At 36.8% G+C, this 19860-nt stretch overlaps 2 protein-coding genes across 7 annotated transcripts; one reads left to right on the top strand and one right to left on the bottom strand.

Moving 5' to 3' along the window:
- Positions 1-27: 27 nt before the first annotated feature.
- Positions 28-16450, top strand: LOC139821198 (uncharacterized). Of its 5 annotated transcripts, XR_011734210.1 has the most exons (8): positions 28-284; positions 380-591; positions 671-768; positions 12579-12735; positions 12839-12967; positions 13180-13598; positions 13732-13888; positions 13963-16450. XR_011734210.1 is itself a non-coding variant. In XM_071792071.1 (6 exons), exons 1-6 carry the CDS (start codon positions 12724-12726, stop codon positions 14412-14414), a joined length of 840 nt encoding a protein of 279 aa, XP_071648172.1. In that variant the 5' UTR covers positions 12506-12723; the 3' UTR covers positions 14415-16450. The 5 variants fall into 5 exon arrangements, 3 of the variants coding, with proteins under 3 accessions (XP_071648172.1, XP_071648173.1, XP_071648174.1); XR_011734209.1 differs by having other exon boundaries at positions 12839-13598; XM_071792071.1 differs by lacking the exons at positions 28-284; positions 380-591; positions 671-768 and having other exon boundaries at positions 12506-12735; positions 13443-13598; positions 13963-14281; positions 14348-16450.
- On the bottom strand, positions 7869-19214 carry LOC139821197 (uncharacterized). Of its 2 annotated transcripts, none has more exons than XM_071792069.1 (12): positions 18980-19214; positions 18054-18865; positions 17769-17887; positions 17408-17682; positions 17168-17333; positions 16915-17095; positions 16480-16838; positions 16131-16287; positions 15784-15915; positions 11486-11603; positions 11148-11302; positions 7869-10982 (listed from the first exon to the last, which is right to left on the bottom strand). In XM_071792069.1, exons 2-12 carry the CDS (start codon positions 18704-18706, stop codon positions 10877-10879), a joined length of 2421 nt encoding a protein of 806 aa, XP_071648170.1. In that variant the 5' UTR covers positions 18707-18865; positions 18980-19214; the 3' UTR covers positions 7869-10876. The 2 variants fall into 2 exon arrangements, with proteins under 2 accessions (XP_071648170.1, XP_071648171.1); XM_071792070.1 differs by having other exon boundaries at positions 18054-18845; positions 18980-19080.
- Positions 19215-19860: the final 646 nt, after the last annotated feature.

Genomic DNA, 19860 nt, shown 5'->3' with positions numbered 1-19860 from the left:
GGTATGGTGTGTTATTAATTATCATCGATAATTAAGACCTATTGAATGCGACCTCTCCATTCTGAACCATCTTTCAGAACACCATCAGAAATGGAGGAACCTGTGTTCATGCATTCTTCGTGCGTTATACGGAAAATCAGTCCGGAATAGGTGGTTTATAAAGAGGCGTACAAAACGAATAAGATGTATATGCGAGGTGTCACGGCGATAGAACCCGAATGATTGCCGAAATTCGCTTCCATGCTATGCCATCTTAGTGAACCATTGGTTGATCCACCGCCAAGGTATTTTTATCACAATTGTTGCTTTATAATGTTTTTCCTATTTATTTATAAAGATATTAATTTTCATTATGATTGAATATTATTCTCATTTATAGATATAATCAAGGAACCGGGAAGATCATTTGCCGCGTGTCTGGTACATTTGGAAAGGCCGGATGGGCACTACCATCGATGGATATAGAGCATCTATGGACGGTGTGAAGTGGTTCGCGTATTTCTTCTTGGAGGGTCAAGTGTACCCTAAGCTGAAACGATTTGTTCTGTCGCTGCTGACGACACCTGGGAGCATCACCAAGTCATAGGCCAGGTAATTCGTTATTCTATCTCCTTTCGATTTCACGTTGATTCATCGAATAGATTACATCAATTCAATACGATTTTTTCAGGTTGATACCACGCACTCAAGCAATAGTACAAACGCTGCAGTCGCAGGGAGTCGTGTCCAAATACAAACTGCTAGAAATCTGGGGTTTGGATGAAAAATGTGAGATTTTAATTTATAAAATAATATTTAGATATTATCATAGAGTAGACTTCTATACAATACTAGACCGCTGACAGGCATCTCGGCCGTGATGCTTGCCGCCATGTTGATTTTAGTCAAGATATGCTATACTACAGATTCTATACAAGTGGTTTTATACAAGATTTCTATACAATAGTTTGGCATATACTGAATGTCCAAAAAAAAGGGTTTAATACTACAGGAGTAGTGGTTCGATTTCGGCATTCAAGTACGCTACACGTTGAAGGCATGACTTACAAACTTATTGATAACATGTACCAATATTTAACACAAAAACATTCGCCTGCTTCGTTATGTACTGTAATAACGAATGCATGTTACTTAAAGGACCAGAGGGGGGGTAGTTAAATTCCCCTCACGACTATTGTAACGCGAAGGCAAAATGCGCATTCAGCAATAATAAAAGCGAAAAGCGACTCACCGGGATGCGCCGGTCGCCTTGGCTCCGTCGGGCTTCGTCCTGTCCGGGCCTCGTGGCCGCTCAGGTGTCCTCGTCTGATTCCGCATGCAAAACGCAAAGCAAGGCAGGCACGTGCAAGCAAACGAGAGCAAAAGCAGTAGCGAGCGTAGGCAAGAAGTCGTGATCATGCGGCCGGCGCTTCTCAAGATCCCTTGTGTGTGTGTGCCGTAAGATGGCTTGTCGAAAAGTGTGTGTGCCGTAGGACGGCTTGACTTCCAAAGATGTGTATATGCCGTAAGACGGCTCGACTGTAACTGTATGTCCTCTTCTTCTTCTTCTTCTTTCTGCCCCGAATGGATTTCCGGTTCCACAGGAACCGTAGTACCACGCTTTATAACAAGAAATCTGGGGGACTATCCGGGGAAATAGTCGCCCTCTTGCGTCTTTCATCAGTTACTCCTCCTCCACGTGCCGATAAAGAAGAGAGCCAAGCTCCATATCAATCAGTTATAAATCGAACTTACAATCATTCAAAAAATTAATAATCACTTTTAAGATATTCCTGTTAAGGTTGTTAAATAAATATACGACAGAGAAAGGTGCCAAAAGTTTGAGTTTGAATAAGTTATTGATAAATTAATTTCTTTCTTTGCTATATAGCTCGCATGACCAGAACAAATGATCAACGTCTTGTTAACAAGAGCTGCAGGGGCACGCAGGAGAATCACATAACCCGAATTTAAACTTAGTTGCATTAGAGAAAGCGTATCCGACAAAAATACAGGAAATAATACCTAGCCAACGTCTTTCGATATTAAATTTAGTTAGGTAAGAAATATCAATTCCTGTCTTATAAAAATTTTCCATATAAAAGTTACCCGAACCAATATTGATTTTCTCTAAAAATTCCACATCAATCATTTTATAAGTGTCCAACAAAGCAGCAGAGACATCTCTATGAGATATTTTATTATTTAAAGGTTCTCCATTAATGGATGCGATCTTAGCCGCAACATCTGCTCTCTCGTTTCCAAATATACCGATATGGGCAGGGCACCACGTAAATCGCTAATACGTTTACTACTAATCAGAGCAAGGTTCAACTTAATTTTTAAATCCGCAATAACAGGGCAGAGTTTACAGAAATTAAAAGGTTTAGCGTTACATAACGTCATAAGGACACTCAACGAGTCCGTACAGATATTTACATAATCCCACGAGCATTCCCATGCTAAGTCAATTGATTTAGAGATAGCAATAGCCTCCGCCAAAAAGGAGCTAGTATAATGGTTCAATTTAAATAACCTGGTAATATCCTTTGAGGGGACGAAGATAGCGCAGCCCGCCGAAGTGTCATTCTTGGATCCATCTGTGAAGATATCAATCTCCGCAGGATACTCTCTTTTAAAAGAGATGAGATTAGTAAAGGCGGTATTGGGATTTCCATGCTCTCTAACCAGGGACCCAGTATCAGTATCTATTAAAGGTAAAATTGGACAAATCTGAGAGGAGTAAGAGTATTGTGGATGTGTATACCAGATGTATAAATGACTCCTGAAAAGTTGGACCACCGGCCATCTGGAAACCAAAAAAGGAATGTTTCTGGGAGCAATATTTTGTCGATTAACCAAGCTGTGAAAATTAGCAATCTTATTTATCAGTCTATTGTTACTGTTAAAGTAAGTCAGACATATTTTTATGTTCACGTTCCCTATGCGCATGCGCGCCTTCTGCGAAGCTTCCGTTTACCGGCCTGCGTGCCGTGCGTGAGTCAGTCGCTCACATACCAAGCCACGAGTTGGATATTCTAATAAAACTTCTCTGTGTGTTAACTTGCAAATGCCTATATGTTAGAGAAATAGAAGGGTTAGTCGAGAGAGAGGTCTCGAAGGTTCGTTCCGAGTTCCCTTTTTCACGTTCTCCCTCTCCTTCGGATGCCATAATTCTTGGTTTAGCGCGAATTAGGTTGGAAATCTGTAGGCTGACAGATAGCTGGTTAAGTAAAACGTCTATAATCTTTTCTATTAAACTTTTATTGCGGAAACGATTCAGAGTGTCTCGCTAGTACACTGGGCCTGACGTGCCACCGCGCCACGCCGTCCGCTTCTGAACCGAGGAGAAGTCTCTCACGTGTCCCACCATCTTAAGCGCGCCATCTGCCATCTCAACTCGCGAACTACTGAGCGCCTACATATATACTGACTTCTCTCTTGACTCCTTATCTCAGTAGCGAAATACAATAGGCGGACCTCAACAGTTACGTAACTGAATAGATCTTGCAATAAATTTATCGCATTTAGAAATGACCCTTCTCAAGAAAGAACTCTGACCACCGAAAGCCCAACATACTCGGTTAGAAGAAGACTTAGGAATGTTTAAAGCGGTTTTATATGAGGAGCATAAAATGCGATCCACGGTAGAGCGATAGGTTTGTGCAGCACTCATATACCACATTGCACATTGCACATTCAAGTATAGACCCGATAGTGGCGTTAATGTAGTTAAGGGACAAGGAAGGGCTAACACCCCGGAGTCTGCCAGACAACCATTTGAGTATATTTATATAAATACAAGATCTGTCATTCAGTGACTTAATATGCTGACACCATCTGAGACCAGTATCCAGAATTAGCCCAAGGTACCTAACATCCACTAAGAGGGATAATCCCACACGAAAGTTCAAGGTGATCAGATATGATCAGTTTCTTGCAATGGAAAATTATAAACTGGGTCTTAGGTAGAGAGATGGACAAATCTAGACTTTCGAGCCATAAAGCAAGTTGATCAAATGAGCTCTTCAAGCCCGAAATAACCCTATTCAAGTCGTGATCAGAGAAGAGTATCGCAACGTCATCAGCATATTGTAGCACAATAGCATTATAAGGGACGTGGAAAAGTATGTCTTTGACATATAAGTTAAACAAAATAGGGCTAAGTACAGAGCCCTGCGGAATACCACGCTGTAGAAGTCTCCTTGTGTAATACGAACCTGATTCAAAGAAGTTAACGGATCTAGCGGAAAGTAGGTTACGGAAGAAACGCTTATAACCGTCTGGTATTCTGAGCTTATTGATAATACTGAATAAGACGTGTGGATTGACGTTATCATATGCAGCTTTGATGTCCAGGAAGAGAGCTCCGGTCATATCTTGTCTGGAAAAGGATCTATATATCTCCATATTAATAAGGGCTAAACAGTCATCACAGGACTTACCTCTCCTGAAACCAAATTGGCAAACGGGCAAAATGTTTTCCAATTCAATAAACTTCTCGAACTTGCACTTGACCAGCCTTTCAAAGATCTTGAACACATTTGAAGCCAAGGAAATAGGTCTGAAACCCTTATTGTTTGGTTTGGGAATAAGGACAATGTCATATAGGTTCCAAATGAGCGGGAACGATCCATCAGATATTATTAAATTAAAAATGTTAGTCAGCCTAGACAATGCAGAATCTGGAAGGAGGCTTAAAATAAAATTAAACATGAGGTCAGGTCCCGGGGAGCTTTTGATCTTGGTAGAGGCGATTGCCTGTTTGAGTTCACTTAATGAAAATTCCTCATCAAAGATTGATACCTGCGGCGTATGAGAAATATTCTCAAAATAACTCGGTACCCAGGGGGAGCAAAATTACAAATAAAGTTTTGCACACTAGATATACAGCTCTCAGAAGGCAGAGAGCAATCGGCAAAATAAGCAGAATTCTTAAAAGACTTAATCGAGTCCCAAAATGTTTTAGGATCGAAATTTTTTCCGAGATCGTTGATAAAAGTATTAAAGTTTTCTTTTTTCTTTTTACGGATAGTCTTTCTACAGGTGTCCAACACTCTTCTATAATTAGCCAAATTTCCCTTGGAAGGGTTCTCCTTAAAAACCTTAAAAGCATTCGCCCTAAGAGTTCTGGCATCTTCACATTCCCTGTCCCACCAGGGTTTGTTGGTGTGTTTTCTCTCATATTTAGGACGGTAAGATCTACGAGAATCGGAGCTAACATCGTATGAGACAATCAATCCCGAGGATTCAAAGATTTTTGCCCCAGCGCGCAGTGCGCAATCAATTATAGAAGAATTCCAGTTCTCAAGACTCAAGGCTCCAGAGAGGCCCTCCACCGAAAATTCAGACATGCGGTTATTAACAATGTCGCTAAAACGGTCTCTATCCATATTGGAGACACACAACCTGGTCCTCACAGAAGCACTCGGAAGACTGGGGTCATAACTTATCCGGATAATAATAGGATAGTGATCACTGCCGCAAGGCTCGTCAAAGGTAGCCCATGAGCAAGTATAACACAAAGATTGGGAGACAAGAGAGATGTCGGGAACGCTACGATGGTCAGGGTTAGCGGAAACTCTTGTGTCGGATCCATCATTAAGGAATACGAAATCTGAATCTACCAAAGCCTCAGCCAAGGCTATACCATCCTTATTAGGTCTAGTAGACCCCCACGTCTCATGCTGGGTATTGAAATCCCCACAGATGATTATATGTTTCTAAAACCGGTAGCGGACACTATTGATTTCAAAAGGTTGGACCAACATTCCAGACCCACACGAACATGCGGTGGTTTGTAAAGTGAAACGATGAAAATTCTATTATGCGATATCCTCTTATTAAGGAAAGAAATACATGTCATTTCAATGCCGGGATTATTGACAAGGTTGAAGTCAAAGATAACAGGGTCAAGTTCTTTCCTGCAAAGTATAGCGGTGCCCCCCCCCGCAAGTATCATCTGCTCTATCATTTCTAAAGGAAGTGAAATCTTTAAAGGAAAAATATGACCGAGAATCCAACCAGGTTTCCTGTAAACAGGCTACATCAAAATCGAGAATCAAGTTAGAGAATTCAGGAAACTTCTCAACAACACTCCTACAATTTCATTGTAAAATTTTCAGAGACATGATTAGGTGAGATTAGTTTAATTTACTAAAGATTAAACCGAGATATTTTAGCAAAGCCGCAGCTTTGTATTTATCTGACTTGCCTGAATTATAGAGAAAACGTAGATCATGTAATATAATATCGGGAGTAGGGAAGGTGCTCGATAAAGACTTGAGGTTAGATTCAACCAAGTTATGTTCGATATGCGGAAGATCTCCTTCAAGATTCATTTCCACAGGGGGAGGACGTAAAGTATCATTCAACGGAGAGTGAAAAACACTCGAGACTACACTGTCCGCTCTCTTGGAGCCTTTCCTATTACTGGAACTTTCACTCCGAGCCCCTCCTAAGTCGAAATCACTCCAAATCATATAGGCCTGTCCCCTGAGCAGATTTACCGCCTGTTGGCAGGAATTGATATCTCTAGACCTAATTATTCTCTTCGCCTGGGCGTGAGAGGAATTCGTATATGACATTACAGTATTAATTACACAGGCCGACATTTTTAAAAACCTGAGACCAGACTATACTTTCCCAAAGGTTTTCGGTTCGCTGAATCCGAATCCGCCAGCGGAATTGCTCCACCACATCAGGTTTTCGAGATATCCTAACCTGAAAGTGCAAAAAACACAGTTTTTCGCTATATTCGGGGTTATATTAAACCGCGAATTAATTTTTCTCCACAAAACTGGGTGCGGCATCTGAAAGTACTACTCTTCGCCTTCAAAATGCTTTTTTAATTTTTCAGATATCTTATTTCTTCTCGGAGATATCGTCCGTTTTTTCTATGGTTGTTTTTTAGAAAAAAAATGAAATATTTTAGAAATTACATTATAAGTTAAAGACTTATTAAAATAAATCCTAGTTTAATGAAATCACATGATAGCATATCGGTATATTTATATAAAACATCTGCATTTCATATCTGTATTTCAAAAGATACTAAATATGTTAGATACAAAAAGCTATAACTGTATTATCGAGTTTCAATATCGAGATTATAGATATTAAAAATAATCTTAAGATATAATTCGCAAATATATTTTAATATGCAAATATAATTCGCAAATATAATTATATATATATATATATATATATATATATATATAATACATAATAGGTATCTGTGATAAATACATTGTAAATAGTCTCGACTAAAAATATAGTATTCCATTTCTTTCCAAGATTATATTTGTAAATAATCTAAAATACAGTAGGCACTAAAATGTATAAGTGGCTAACATTATATTATGGTAGAATTTCAAAAATTATGTATAATTACATTAAAACAATAAAGATATTTATTAGCAAAATCTTATGGACAATATTTTGTTCATAAATATTGTCTTTGGAATATATCTAATATAAAAATCGATGTTTGTATCTTTTTCATAATTATGTATATGTACATAAAAAAAGTATTAATCTATTCTTATGTAAGGTAAACAAAATATTAATAATATCAGTTTGCACAATGGTTAAAACTATCAGTTTGCTAACAGATTCTATCAGAATATTGCAGCAGATTAGTATCAGCTGAGTTTGCATTAAACTTGTTTTACTAGTAAAGCCTACCAATATAATCTGACAACAGATTGCAGCCTGCTATCATATTTTATTAATAGATTTTATATTTTTGCTGGTATTCTGCTGACAAAATTGATAGCAAACATTTTGCGCTGTTTTTGATAAAGGCTATTTGGATTTCCATATTTCTGTTAAGCTATTTTATAATAAAAATATAAGCTTCTATAAAAGTTTCTTTTTTTTATCAGATATTAATAGATATATATATATATATATATATATATATATATATATATATATATAATAAACATTTTATATTACAGGATATCTTGTAATTGTTACATAAATTGTTAAAGTGTTGACAATTGACAAATGATTATTATAAGGTTTTCGGACGGCTTGCAATTCAGTTATAACTATCAGATCTCTAATGTCATTAAGGGGATCCTAAAGTGAAGGCTGAACTTCCTCGACGTCGGTAATGTCAACATTTCTAATTCTGTTTTCTTGTCATATATCTATATCTGTCCTTGTCTAACGAGAGGCATCTGTCTTTGTTCGATTACTGCGCCATCTCTTGCCACACGCAATATTGCTTATCCTGTCAACCTGAATGTGCTTTTGCACATATAAAAGTTATATAAAGTAATCTTTTTTTCTAGGTTTTCAATCTTAGATCTAATTGCACGATATTGTTCTTAAATGTTGTCCCTAGGTCATGCCGGTCTAATTTTGTGGATATTTATCGTGGAATTTTTGTACAAAGCAAATATTGTCGTCACGTATACCAAAAATTAACAAAAATATTAATTTTTTTTCGTTTTCGATATAAATTTGACCACCATGACCTAGATTTTGATGCGTACTTTAATTCTAGACAAGAATTTTGCATTTCTATAAAGTCAATTAAAAGATTAGTGCTAAGAAAAAAAGCCGGTATTACAGACGGCTTTAGGATCCCCTTAAGGCTCCTGTTCACTCACTGTAGCCATCTTGGATTGATGACGTCAGAAGCGAGAAAATATATCATGAAAATTCTTGCAATTTACACTAAAATAAAAATGCTTTTTAATAAAATACTATCTGTAAACAATAAATAGATTTGTAAAATACACCGAAAATTCCCCCTTTATATGAGTAATCCACATTTGTCGAAGTGAATGTTGTCTAATCAAGAACGAAAACAAGCCGTTTGACAGCTGCCGAATTGAAATAAGTATGCACATATTAAATCAATAAAGTGGATATCTTCGGTATATTTCAACACTATCACAATAATTTTGAATGTAAAAACACTGCACTAAAATGAAGAATAACGCTCTAAATCGCAAGGAACACAAGTCGGAAAACAAGCCGTTTGACGACTATCGAAAGGAGTGGAAAATGTTTCTCCACATATGTATTCCTTGCAAATCTTACTTCTCGATCAATTTTACGAGTTTCACGAATACGTTAAACGTTATAGCACAAGTGCAGAGCGAATAATAAAGAAATTAAACGCAACATAAAATAGGTTGTCAACATGTCACAAAGGACAGAATTCTCCATTGGAGAGAGTTCTTATTTCGTCGCCACCGTCAACGCAGAGTTCTCGGCTCAGGGACCAGGAGCCTTAACGTCACTGGCCTAGTTTACACCGATCTCTTGATACGCGTATCAAATAGTATATTTGAACTGATCAGCCAATAATCAGACTTATTTACTAGTTATTTACTATTTAATACGCGTATCAAGTGATCGGTGTAAACTAGGCCACTAATTACAACTATGATTGGATGAGTAAAAAAGTATGTTATTCTCATTTTCAACATTGCATGTTATTTAAAATTCAAAAATTTTTACGCAAATATATTAAAATTTTTTTAGGCTTGAAAAATATACTATAGATCTAAAAGTATAACAAATTATTGTTCTACATTTGCGCATTGTTGCGCACTCATCATTATGAAAATCTTATTTAATAATTTGTTTCGTAATTCATTTGTATATGTATCTTTAGTAATACTAACTTAACTTACATTTATAATATGGACGGCTTGAAAAAGGTAGTTGCTGATATAGAAATTACAGTAGATATTTTGTCTTACAAAACACTAACAAGGAAACCAACCCACGGAAGTGTCCCTCTCCGATTTTGATGAGCTTTTAGGGCCGGTCTACAATGGGTGTTGTAAGTCGTAAATCGTAAGAATTGGCCAATCACAGTTCATTATTCTTTGACCGCAAGGAGAATAATGGACTGTGATTGGTCAATTCTTACGACTTACGACTTACAACACCCATTGTAGACCGGCCCTTAGACCTTTTAGTATGTGTTGTTCTCTAGATGAAAGTAAGAGACACGTATTTTTTTTATACGTGCCCATACGCATGTTTAGGGGGTAAAACACCTCTTTGAAAAAAATTGGTTTTTTTCTTTCAGGCCGAATATCTCCAAAACTATAAAAAATAGAAAAACATTTTTTAAACAAAAGCTGAATAGTTTGAAGAGCACTTTAAAATAAAAACAAAATAAAAATTTCATTTTAATTTTTTAAAGGGCTTGGCCAGTTTTTTTATGGCGGGGTGCCCCCAGTGATATCGGGCTAATTTTTACATATAAAGTACCTCATGACCCAACACTAAATTACCGTTCATACCAGCTTCTAGAACGTAGTTCACAGCATGTTTAAAAAAATATCATTTTGAAAATTAAAATATTTTTTTTGTTTACCCTATAGATGTCGGAATTAAATTTAACCATACTTGTTTGAATCTTCCTAAGGTATCCTTCTATCCATATTTTTTTTCAAGATCCTAGCTTTTCTCGTTCCGGAGAAAAAACTTATTGATTTTTTAATTTGACGTTATAACTCCGGAACCACGTTGTTCTAGAAGCTGGTACTAACAGTAATTTAGTAGCGGGTCATGAGGTACTTTGTTTGAAAATCAGCCCGATATCGCTAGGGGCATCCCGCCATAAGAAAACTGGCTAGGTCCTTTTTATTAATAAAAATTTAAAAATTTTTGTCATTGTTTTAAAGTACTCTTCAAATCATTCAACTTTTGTTTAAAAAAAATTGATAGTTTTGGATATTCGGCGCAAAAGAGAAAAGCCGATTTTTTTCAAAGGTATCACCCTTTAATCACGTGTATGAACATATAGACACGTATAAAAAAATACATGTCCCTTATTTTCATTTAGAGAATAACATACTAAAAACTTATCAAAATCGAAGGGAGACACTCCCGTGAATTTCCTTGTGAGAATATTTTATATTCATCTTCTTTGCACTGGAAAGATTATCATCAGGACTGATAACAGTAGTACCCAACTGACTTGAATCGATGAAGCACCAGCCAATCGACATTTGAACATATCGTATCTAAAATAATAACATTTATAAATCATCAATATAATAATAAATAATAATAATGATAAAATTTATAAATTATAATATTAGCAATTTTTAGTTGTTAATTTTAAAATAATTTTAATATAAAACAATTTTTGAACAATTACAAAGAAGAGAAGTATAAAAAATGAATACCTTGTTTCTTTGTCATTAACAATATTATTAAATTCAGCTTCCACTAATTGTCCGTCATAATATGTAATTAAATCCTCAAATGGATATTCAAACCCTTGCTTGCATTCACATTTGTATCCACCTGTCTCAAATCCTCTTCCAAGAATAGGTACGCACTGTGGAAATTAAATATTAAAAACTTGTCATTAGTAAAACTATTAATACAAGTAAAATTAGACTAATTTAAAGAAAGTGTTTTGAAATTATAAAATATGAAAACAATCTTGCAATATTTAGAGTTTACATAAATAGATATTTCCGACATTATTATTCAATGCAATGGAATAATGCCGACTTACATATGATGTCTTTCTGTCACACTTGTGCGTATCCTTGAATGCGTTTGGTTGATAAAATTTATCATCGCATTGGTTTATATCTAGCTGAAGCATATCCATGGTAACAGCTACAACACCCCTGTAAGTGTCTTACTCTTAAATATGATCTTCCTTTTTATTATAAAACTGGTTTTGTGTCTCTACAGTGTTTCTCATTCTGACACATGCGCGAACACAGGCGTACACATACACATATTTATATACACATACATATGCTGTACGCCCGCACGCACAGTATAATCAGTATGTTCACTCAACCCTTTTTTGTGGTTTGCGCCGATCCGTTTGTGCATCGCCATTATTTTGGGCGCAATCAATCAGAGGATTTTTATATGTGTGGTAGTGCAAAGTCGGTGTAACGTCACAAACGCTAAAGCTGGATGCACAATGACTACGTTTACACGGCCCGATTTACGCCAAAAGTTATAACATCGATGTTATAACTACTGACTTAAATGCCGCGTAAACGCTTTTTTACTACGAAGTTACCACATTGATGTAATAATTTCGTCGTAAATCGAGCGTGTAAACGTAGTCAATGAAAAACACAGGCAACAGGAACAGGCAATAGGAACAGAATTTCCGATGCGTTGGATTTCTATTCTCTGTTGTCTGTATCTGACCAATCGCAGTGATTTGATTTTAGCTGGGATTGGTTAGGTACAGGCAATAGAAAATAGAAATCTAATTAAAAGAGTGCATCCCGATGGAAAAAGAATAGCGAAACAGAAGGGCCTAAGCAGAATGGCTGTCTTTGGCAGTGTTTTATGCCTTAAGTCTTTGTCTTATGTAACGCACAATGCTGTATGTACAGTATTGTGCGTTAGGGCCTAAGCAGAATGGTTGTCTTGGCAGTGTTTTATGCCTTAAGTCTTTGTCTTATGTAACGCACAATACTGTACATACAGCATTGTTACATAAGACAAAGACTTAAGGCATAAAACACTGCCAAAGAATAGCCATTCTGCTTAGGCCCGAACACTAACGAAAAAGAGATATGGTGGGGGGTTAACCAATCAGAGTAGTTTCGTTTCAATTCCGTTCCGTGTTATAGTGAGTGGGTTCCCCATGGCACGGAGCTGTTACGGAACGGAAAAGAAACGGAAAAATGTGTAACCTATCCTGTCGAAAGTTGGCGAATAAGTGCTTGGCAGTGGATCGATCGCTTTGCAACATATTTTTGCAAATAAAGAGCAAATATGTCGTCATTGGTAGGTATTATATGTGAAAATAAAATATATATGTTAAAATGCTATGTTAATATGTTAATGCTAATTATAACATGTATGTGATATATATTTTATTAATTACCAGAAATTCAAATGTGGATATTGTGGCTCGATTGTTTGGTTCGATAAAAACGGACAAATTTCACATCATCCTTGCTTAGCAAATTATACAGAATTAATAATGGATAAAAATCGAAATCTCTTTATAAATGGTGTATGTATATTTGTGTACAAGAGAGGCAATATAATATATTTAATGAACTATTATTTTTTTTATAAAATTGTCATTCAATATAACTAATTAGAATATTCTAACCATTAGTTATATTGAATGACAATTTTATAAAAAAAATAATAATAGTTCAGTAAATATATATATTGCCTCTCTTGTACGGGTATATGAACTCGTAAGTATATGTTTTTAAGCCGATGTTATCGAGGCCCTAAGTCGTCTACAGACGATCCCAGACTTGCGTCATTTGTAATGCTCAAAATAATGTACGAAGATTATCAATACAATGCAGAGTTCAGGTCTTCATAGAAAAAAATATCTATATACCGGATAATGTGAGGAGTTGTGAACATCATTTGGATGAAAATGGCTTTTTTCGAAAATATTATTACCTGCACTACGTTTCATCAACAGACCTTATGTTATCAAGGGTCTACTGTTGCAAGTTTTTTTACAGCATCTGACAAACGTGGGTGCAAATAGAACAAGAGATATAGATGAAAATCACTTAACTGATGAGAAATTTCAGTGTATAGCACCAATCAATAAACAGCAGTTTGAAGAACTTCTTACTTATTGTGATCCTGTACTTCAAAATGGAAAACTAAGATACGTAAGTAGAAAGGATTTGTTGATCTTTTTGTGCAACATAAGACAGTGACGATTTTCTCAAAATCATTTTTTATTATCCTAGTAGACAAACTGTCAGTTCTGTTGTGGGTTATGTTAGAACATCTTTATTACAGAGATTCGTCCCGACTAACATTGGACCCGAATCAATAACAAGGCAAGAGTTTATTATGCAGCATGTAACGGAGTTTGCAAATGAGCTGTATAATCCTCAACCCGAAGAACCAAGAGCTGTCGCTGTGATTAACAGTACCTACGCGGATATACATAAAAGTAACAATTTTCGGGTATTGCGCCAATCCTATTCCGTTCACAAAAAAATCGACATCTCCTTAAACCAACTTTAGTTGTAGCTCCCGATGGTTACAGTCTAACGATTTTTGGTCCCTATTTCTCTGATGCTCGGAATAATGATGCCAAAATTCTCCGTCAAGAGTTCGAGAGAGATGCAGAAACATTACAAGGCTGGTTTCAGAATGGTGACATCGTTTTGGCGGATAGAGGTTATCGTGATGCAATACCCTTACTCCAGCGTTTAGGCATTGATCATAAGATGCCTCCACTGCTTGAACACGGACAAAGGCAACTTCCAACGCAAGATGCGAATGATTCACGTATCGTCAAAAAAAATCACTGGGTAGTCGAAGCACGGAATGGCCACTTGAGGTCAGTTTTCAAGTTCTTAGCACAAACAATAAATCTGCAAAAAACTTAATGGATTCTATCGCATAGCTGGAGCTATACTAAACAGGTATCATCCTATTATCCAAATGCAAGGTGCAGATGCTCAGCTTGCTAGAGAAATGCTACAGAGATCGACAACTCCTAATGTCATACAAGCGAGAGTAGAGCTAGATAACTTGCGACTAAGAAATGGCCAATGGAGACGGCTCAATTATCGTGACGTGGCAGATTTCCCTATACTTGATTTGAATTACTTGAAAGATTTGACTGTGGGCATTTATCAAATAAATCTAGCACCTTCATATATCCAAGATAAGCTACTAAGGAATAATGATGAAGATGTTCAACTTGATCAACATTTCAACGAGCCAGATTTTCTGAGAATTAGGTTGTATTCCAGATTTCGTAATGCAACAAGACATCAGATCTTCATTTCATATGAGATTGATAATAGGGATGATGAGAATGCTGCTGATAATGCTAATGAGCCAATTAATGGATATTATTGTACGTGTCGGTATAACCGACAAAATTACCATTTTCTATGTTATCGACTATATCTGTCCTTGTATAGACAAAGATATAGACAAGGATAGCACGCTACATTGCACGCACACATACACACGATGCACATCGACATTATACTTTTATATTAATTACTTGATTTGGAGGGTTTATCGATGTTTTTCTTGTTGTGCAATTCGGGGGAACTTGTTTTCGCGTTCGTACCAATGGTATATCTCTTATATGTATATATGAAATACATCTTGTGACGATCTGAAAGCTCGCCGCAACTCGAGACGCCATATTGGGATAAAAGTAGAATAAGGAAATCTGTACTTCCGTAATTTTTTCTCATTTTCTATATAAAATCGGAGTTCCCCCGAATCATTAATGTATGTACTGCAATTCTGTAGGATTTTTAATTCTGTCAAATTAATACAACGCTACGTGACAACAAAAAATGCCGGTAAAACAGACGGCTCCAGCATCCCCTTAATATCGTTGAAATAGTAATCTTTTTTATATTGAATAAAAATATACTCCAGATAATTGACAAAAAAATTCAATGCAATCGTTTTTTTTTGTAGCATTACACAGAGAAAATTTTTAAATCGCTTATACAGATATAATTGGACCTTGCTTTGCATTGATGTGTTCACCGAATAGGAAAATTTATTAAAGATAATAAATTGATGTAAATCAGGGTCTAATTTATACAGCAAAAATTAAATGAAAAAACGCGAATTCTAAGATTTCTTTCTTCGAGAGGCACCCTTTTCCGTGACTTGACAGCCTTAGGGTTGCACAGATTTTATTTTTTCATCAATTACTACCATTTTAGAGGGAGCGGCAACAAAAATCTATTTTTTAACGACCATCCTAATGTGTGTGTGTGTGTGTGTGTGTGTGTGTGTATGCACGTACAGAGACGCGTTCATTTTTCCTATCGCATGTGATCGCACTCTGATGAGAACACTCACTTGAATTCCAGTTTCTCCTTCAAGCTGTCCCATCCAAAAAACGGGGATGCATAGGTAATTACCCACTTCTTCATCTTGCCGTTACAATCGAAATACGGAGTTGTCCAGTGTCCATGGTCCAGATTTGCTGCCCTACACAGACGGCCCATTCGCCGCGTTCCCATACATTAGAATAAATCGTACTTTAGATATCGGATTCTTCCCCAAGCTTTCGGGAACGTAATCTTTTTATACTTTAATGCTTCACCGTACTTTTATCACCGCTTCGGAGCATATCGAAAAAATAGAATCACCATGCGAGTTTTGCACTAACAAATATATAACGCAATACGCGCGTTCTCCCTTACCTGTAATAGTTTGGGTAATGCTCGAACTTTTTTAGGTGCTCTCCAGTTTCATTGAATCGAATCTTTATTTTCATATAATATTTCTCCAGTTGATCAAAATTCGTTGCCCAACGTTGCTTTAATACTTGGAAGTAACTCTTCTTTGTATATACTTCATCTGTAATTATAAATTGTATTAGAACGAACTGGCAAACGTAATAAAAAATCTAAATTAATGTTTAAAAATTTGTACGATTATGAATGACTTACTTACTAATAGAATATATCTAGATCTATTAAAAGAAGTTGTGAATAAAAATATACATTTCAATTCCAAGTTATATTTCCGCTTGTTACATAACTAATTTACCTGTGCCATTGAGTCTAGCTAAATCTTCAAGTTTAAAGTTGCGTGTATTTAACTGCGTCTTGTAAGCATATGGGGCAAAGAATGTTCTGTTGGTAAATTTATTACGATCCCAAAAAGTGCCAGCTGACCATATCTTTGTATCGCCGAGCACCAAAGCCAGGGTCTCCCCCATCATTTGATCTTCCGTGAGCGGTCTGTCGGCTACTCTCTTGCCCGAGTAAACTTCCAAGGGATCTGATACTTGTAGGAACGCACTGATGAAGTTTGCCAATCTAGTCGCCATTTTCGCTTCGTTCTCGAAAAACTCTTCCGCACCGAAGCTAATGTCTCCGCGTAACATTAAGTCTTGTGGCGCATAACTGATAATACAATTTGGAAATTGCTTAAATTCGAATATATCAATAACAGGAAGTGTACAATTGTAATAGAACGTACTTCTTGCAAGTTTCCGAATTCATACCAAGAATGAATTTGAGAGCTTGGTCGATGTTCAGCTTTGTATCGTGAAGTGCAGTTGAACCGGTTGAATAATTCCTATAATGATGGAATTGCTCGAGATACTTTTCTCTGAGATATGAGTTTGCTTTTTCCCATTGCACTGGCATTTTATGAACCCCTGCAGAATAAAATCTTTGTTAAAGAGGCTCTGCGCTAGGCGATACCGCAATCAAGAAAAAAAAATACATACAGCCGATCCGCAAGCAATCGAAACCATTATAGTATTGTTCTTGCGTGGCTCTCTCCACTATTTCACCAAGATAAGGTCGTCGTACGACAGTCGGTAATCTGAAACCTGGTCTACATCTACATTGATATCCACCTCTTCTGAAACCCCAACCATGTATCGGTTCGCACTGTAGACCAGACACGCGTATATTAGTTAATTATCAGTTAATAAACGTAACTTGATAGAATTTTAAACATATACCTCTGTAGTATCAGTCTTGCATCTTGCAGTATTAGCGAATCTATTAGGACCAAGGTTCCCTTTACCTTTGGGACATTGATTTATATCTATTCTTTCAAAGTCCATTTCCATTACCGAAACGGCAGTATATGTTGGATATTCGATATGCCTGAAGCCAGTGTGTCGTGGATAGATATCTGCTATAGGTGATACCGCAGCTACGAGCCATCGATTTGATCGGCCACAATCGAAATATGGTCTAGTCCATTGCACAGGTCCAGGATACTCATCGGCACCTGCGTGATAAAATCATGATAAAAAATAAATATAAGCACATTTTAGGATAGTTTTTATAGTTTCTATAGCTTTCATAGTTCATTACCACGTGGACCATGAAAGGTAAATGTTTCATTTGTATTGTTGGCATAGCGAATTTCAACTTGATATGTCGTTTTAGTGTCGTGTCTTTCCTTTACGATATCTGGTAACCATTTTTTGTACCTGTAAGTAAATAAATTCATAGAATAAATAAAAATGTATGATTTTGTGTCAATTAATCGACAAAATTTAATTCAGATATAAAAATTTGTGAAACGTTATACATGAAATAGTTTATTTTGTTAGATGCCATAGTTTTCATCAATCGTTAATTATAGTTTTCCCATACCATTCGTTTATACGATAAAAGTCAGTGGTATAATCGTCGCTGAGCCTGTTACTGGGAAACGCTCCTAAATCCTGCACAGTAAATGTGTTTCTGGTAGATATTCTCTCTAGGTGTATAGGATCATTGAAATCATCTGCCCTGAAGGTCCGTGGCGCAAATCTGGGAAAGGTCTTATTGAAGAAACCCCTGTAGGATGGCGAGTAAGACATATTGGGTGCGAAATAGATGGCCGAGGCATTAATATATGGGTTGGAGGAAACGTCTGCCACTGTGGACAAGAAGTAATACATCATGCCTGGATCATAGGTATCATTGATTGCTGGTCGGATGAAGCGCGACTGCAGAATGTAACTCCAGAAGAAGCTCCTACTGAGTGCCATGTTGTGAAGGTGCAACAAAGCTGTACGATTCGGGAACACTGGATTGATATTGATGTCTTTTATGTCAGGCAAATGCGACACTGCGTCTTCTGGCAGGTACAGGTCGCCGAGGTGCTGTATCAGGCAGTTGTCATCGTTTACCTTGTCCATCCGCATGCGGATCTCGTCAAAGGAATCGCGAGTCTGCCACTCATACTGACCGACAACGCCCAACAGGCAGTAGAACCAGCAGGCAATAACGATCGGCGTCATCGCTTGGCAAATGGTAGGCATCTCCAACAAATATGAATTTTCTTTTTTTCTTGCTTAAACCAATTCGCGTTACGATATCGCCGTTAAAGGCACTTTTTGAACACTTTAATGTGCGCCATGTATTCTTGCCTTCCTTCTCTCACCGTGTTTCTTCCGGGTACTCGTCCGTGTAAAAAAAATCTGCGTTACAATATTTCTTTACAGATTAGAAAAGTTCCTTACTATATACACGTATGTACACGCGAACTTTAATATATCGATTTGTTGGTAGAATTGATTTTTGAATCTTCTTACCTCGTGCGGATCCTTCAATCGCATCGAACGAACTTTCGAAGTAAAGAGTAAACACGCCCAGTCGAGCGGGTGTGCCGGGTGCGCGTCTTAAGCTGATATTTCATGTACATATCTTATGAGAAATTTTTTAAGCATATTAATATTAATTGGCTGCAGGATAGAGAGTTCTCGAGTTTCTAGAAATCCTCTATTTTATAGCCAATAGGTACGCCTGACAGAGCTCGTCGTACGACAAATGAAATATCAGCTTTCAGGCTGCATCCCCATGGAGAGAGAAATAACGGAATGGAATTAAGGTGATCCTAAAGCCGTGATCCTAGCCGGTTTTTTTCAGTTTTTTTCTTAGCACTAATCTTTTAATTGGCTTTATAGAAATGCAAAATTCTTGTCTAGAATTAAAGTACGCATCAAAATCTAGGTCATGGTGGTCGAATTTATATGTGGTGGTCGTCACGTATAACAAAAAATATTAATTTTTTTTCGTTTTCGATATAAATTCGACCACCATGACCTAGATTTTGATGCGTACTTTAATTCTAGACAAGAATTTTGCATTTCTATAAAGCCAATTAAAAGATTAGTGCTAAAAAAAAAACTGAAAAAAACCGGCTAGGATCACGGCTTTAGGATCACCTTAAAGCCCCTTGCACAATGCCAGGCAACAGGCAATAGGAACAGGGAATAGAAATCAGAAATCATGTATAAATGCAGAATAAACAGTGACACAGGCAATAGACACAGAGTTTCCGTCACGTTGGAAATTCTGTGCCTATTGCCTATTGCCAACCAATCATAGCATTTGAATTTTTTAGGTTGTAATTAACGATTTTTTGGTTATTTCCTGTTCCTATTGCCTGTTGCCTGGCATTGTGCAAGGGGCT

This window comes from Temnothorax longispinosus, chromosome 10 (genome assembly GCF_030848805.1).
Source record: "Temnothorax longispinosus isolate EJ_2023e chromosome 10, Tlon_JGU_v1, whole genome shotgun sequence".
In the NCBI taxonomy this organism is placed as follows: domain Eukaryota; kingdom Metazoa; phylum Arthropoda; class Insecta; order Hymenoptera; family Formicidae; genus Temnothorax; species Temnothorax longispinosus.
This window is presented reverse-complemented; position numbering and strand designations above follow the sequence as displayed.

Coding starts and splice junctions, on each gene's coding strand:
- LOC139821198 (XM_071792071.1), top strand. Junction 12,968..13,442: donor GAAATCTCTTTATAAATGGT/GTATGTATATTT, acceptor GTTTTTTTACAG/CATCTGACAAACGTGGGTGC. Junction 13,599..13,731: donor AAAATGGAAAACTAAGATAC/GTAAGTAGAAAG, acceptor TCTTTATTACAG/AGATTCGTCCCGACTAACAT.
- LOC139821197 (XM_071792069.1), bottom strand. CDS start 18,706: ATGCCTACCATTTGCCAAGCGATGACGCCGATCGTTATTGCCTGCTGG. Junction 17,683..17,768: donor TACCTTTCATGGTCCACGTG/GTAATGAACTAT, acceptor TTTATCACGCAG/GTGCCGATGAGTATCCTGGA. Junction 17,334..17,407: donor GCAAGACTGATACTACAGAG/GTATATGTTTAA, acceptor TCTGGTCTACAG/TGCGAACCGATACATGGTTG.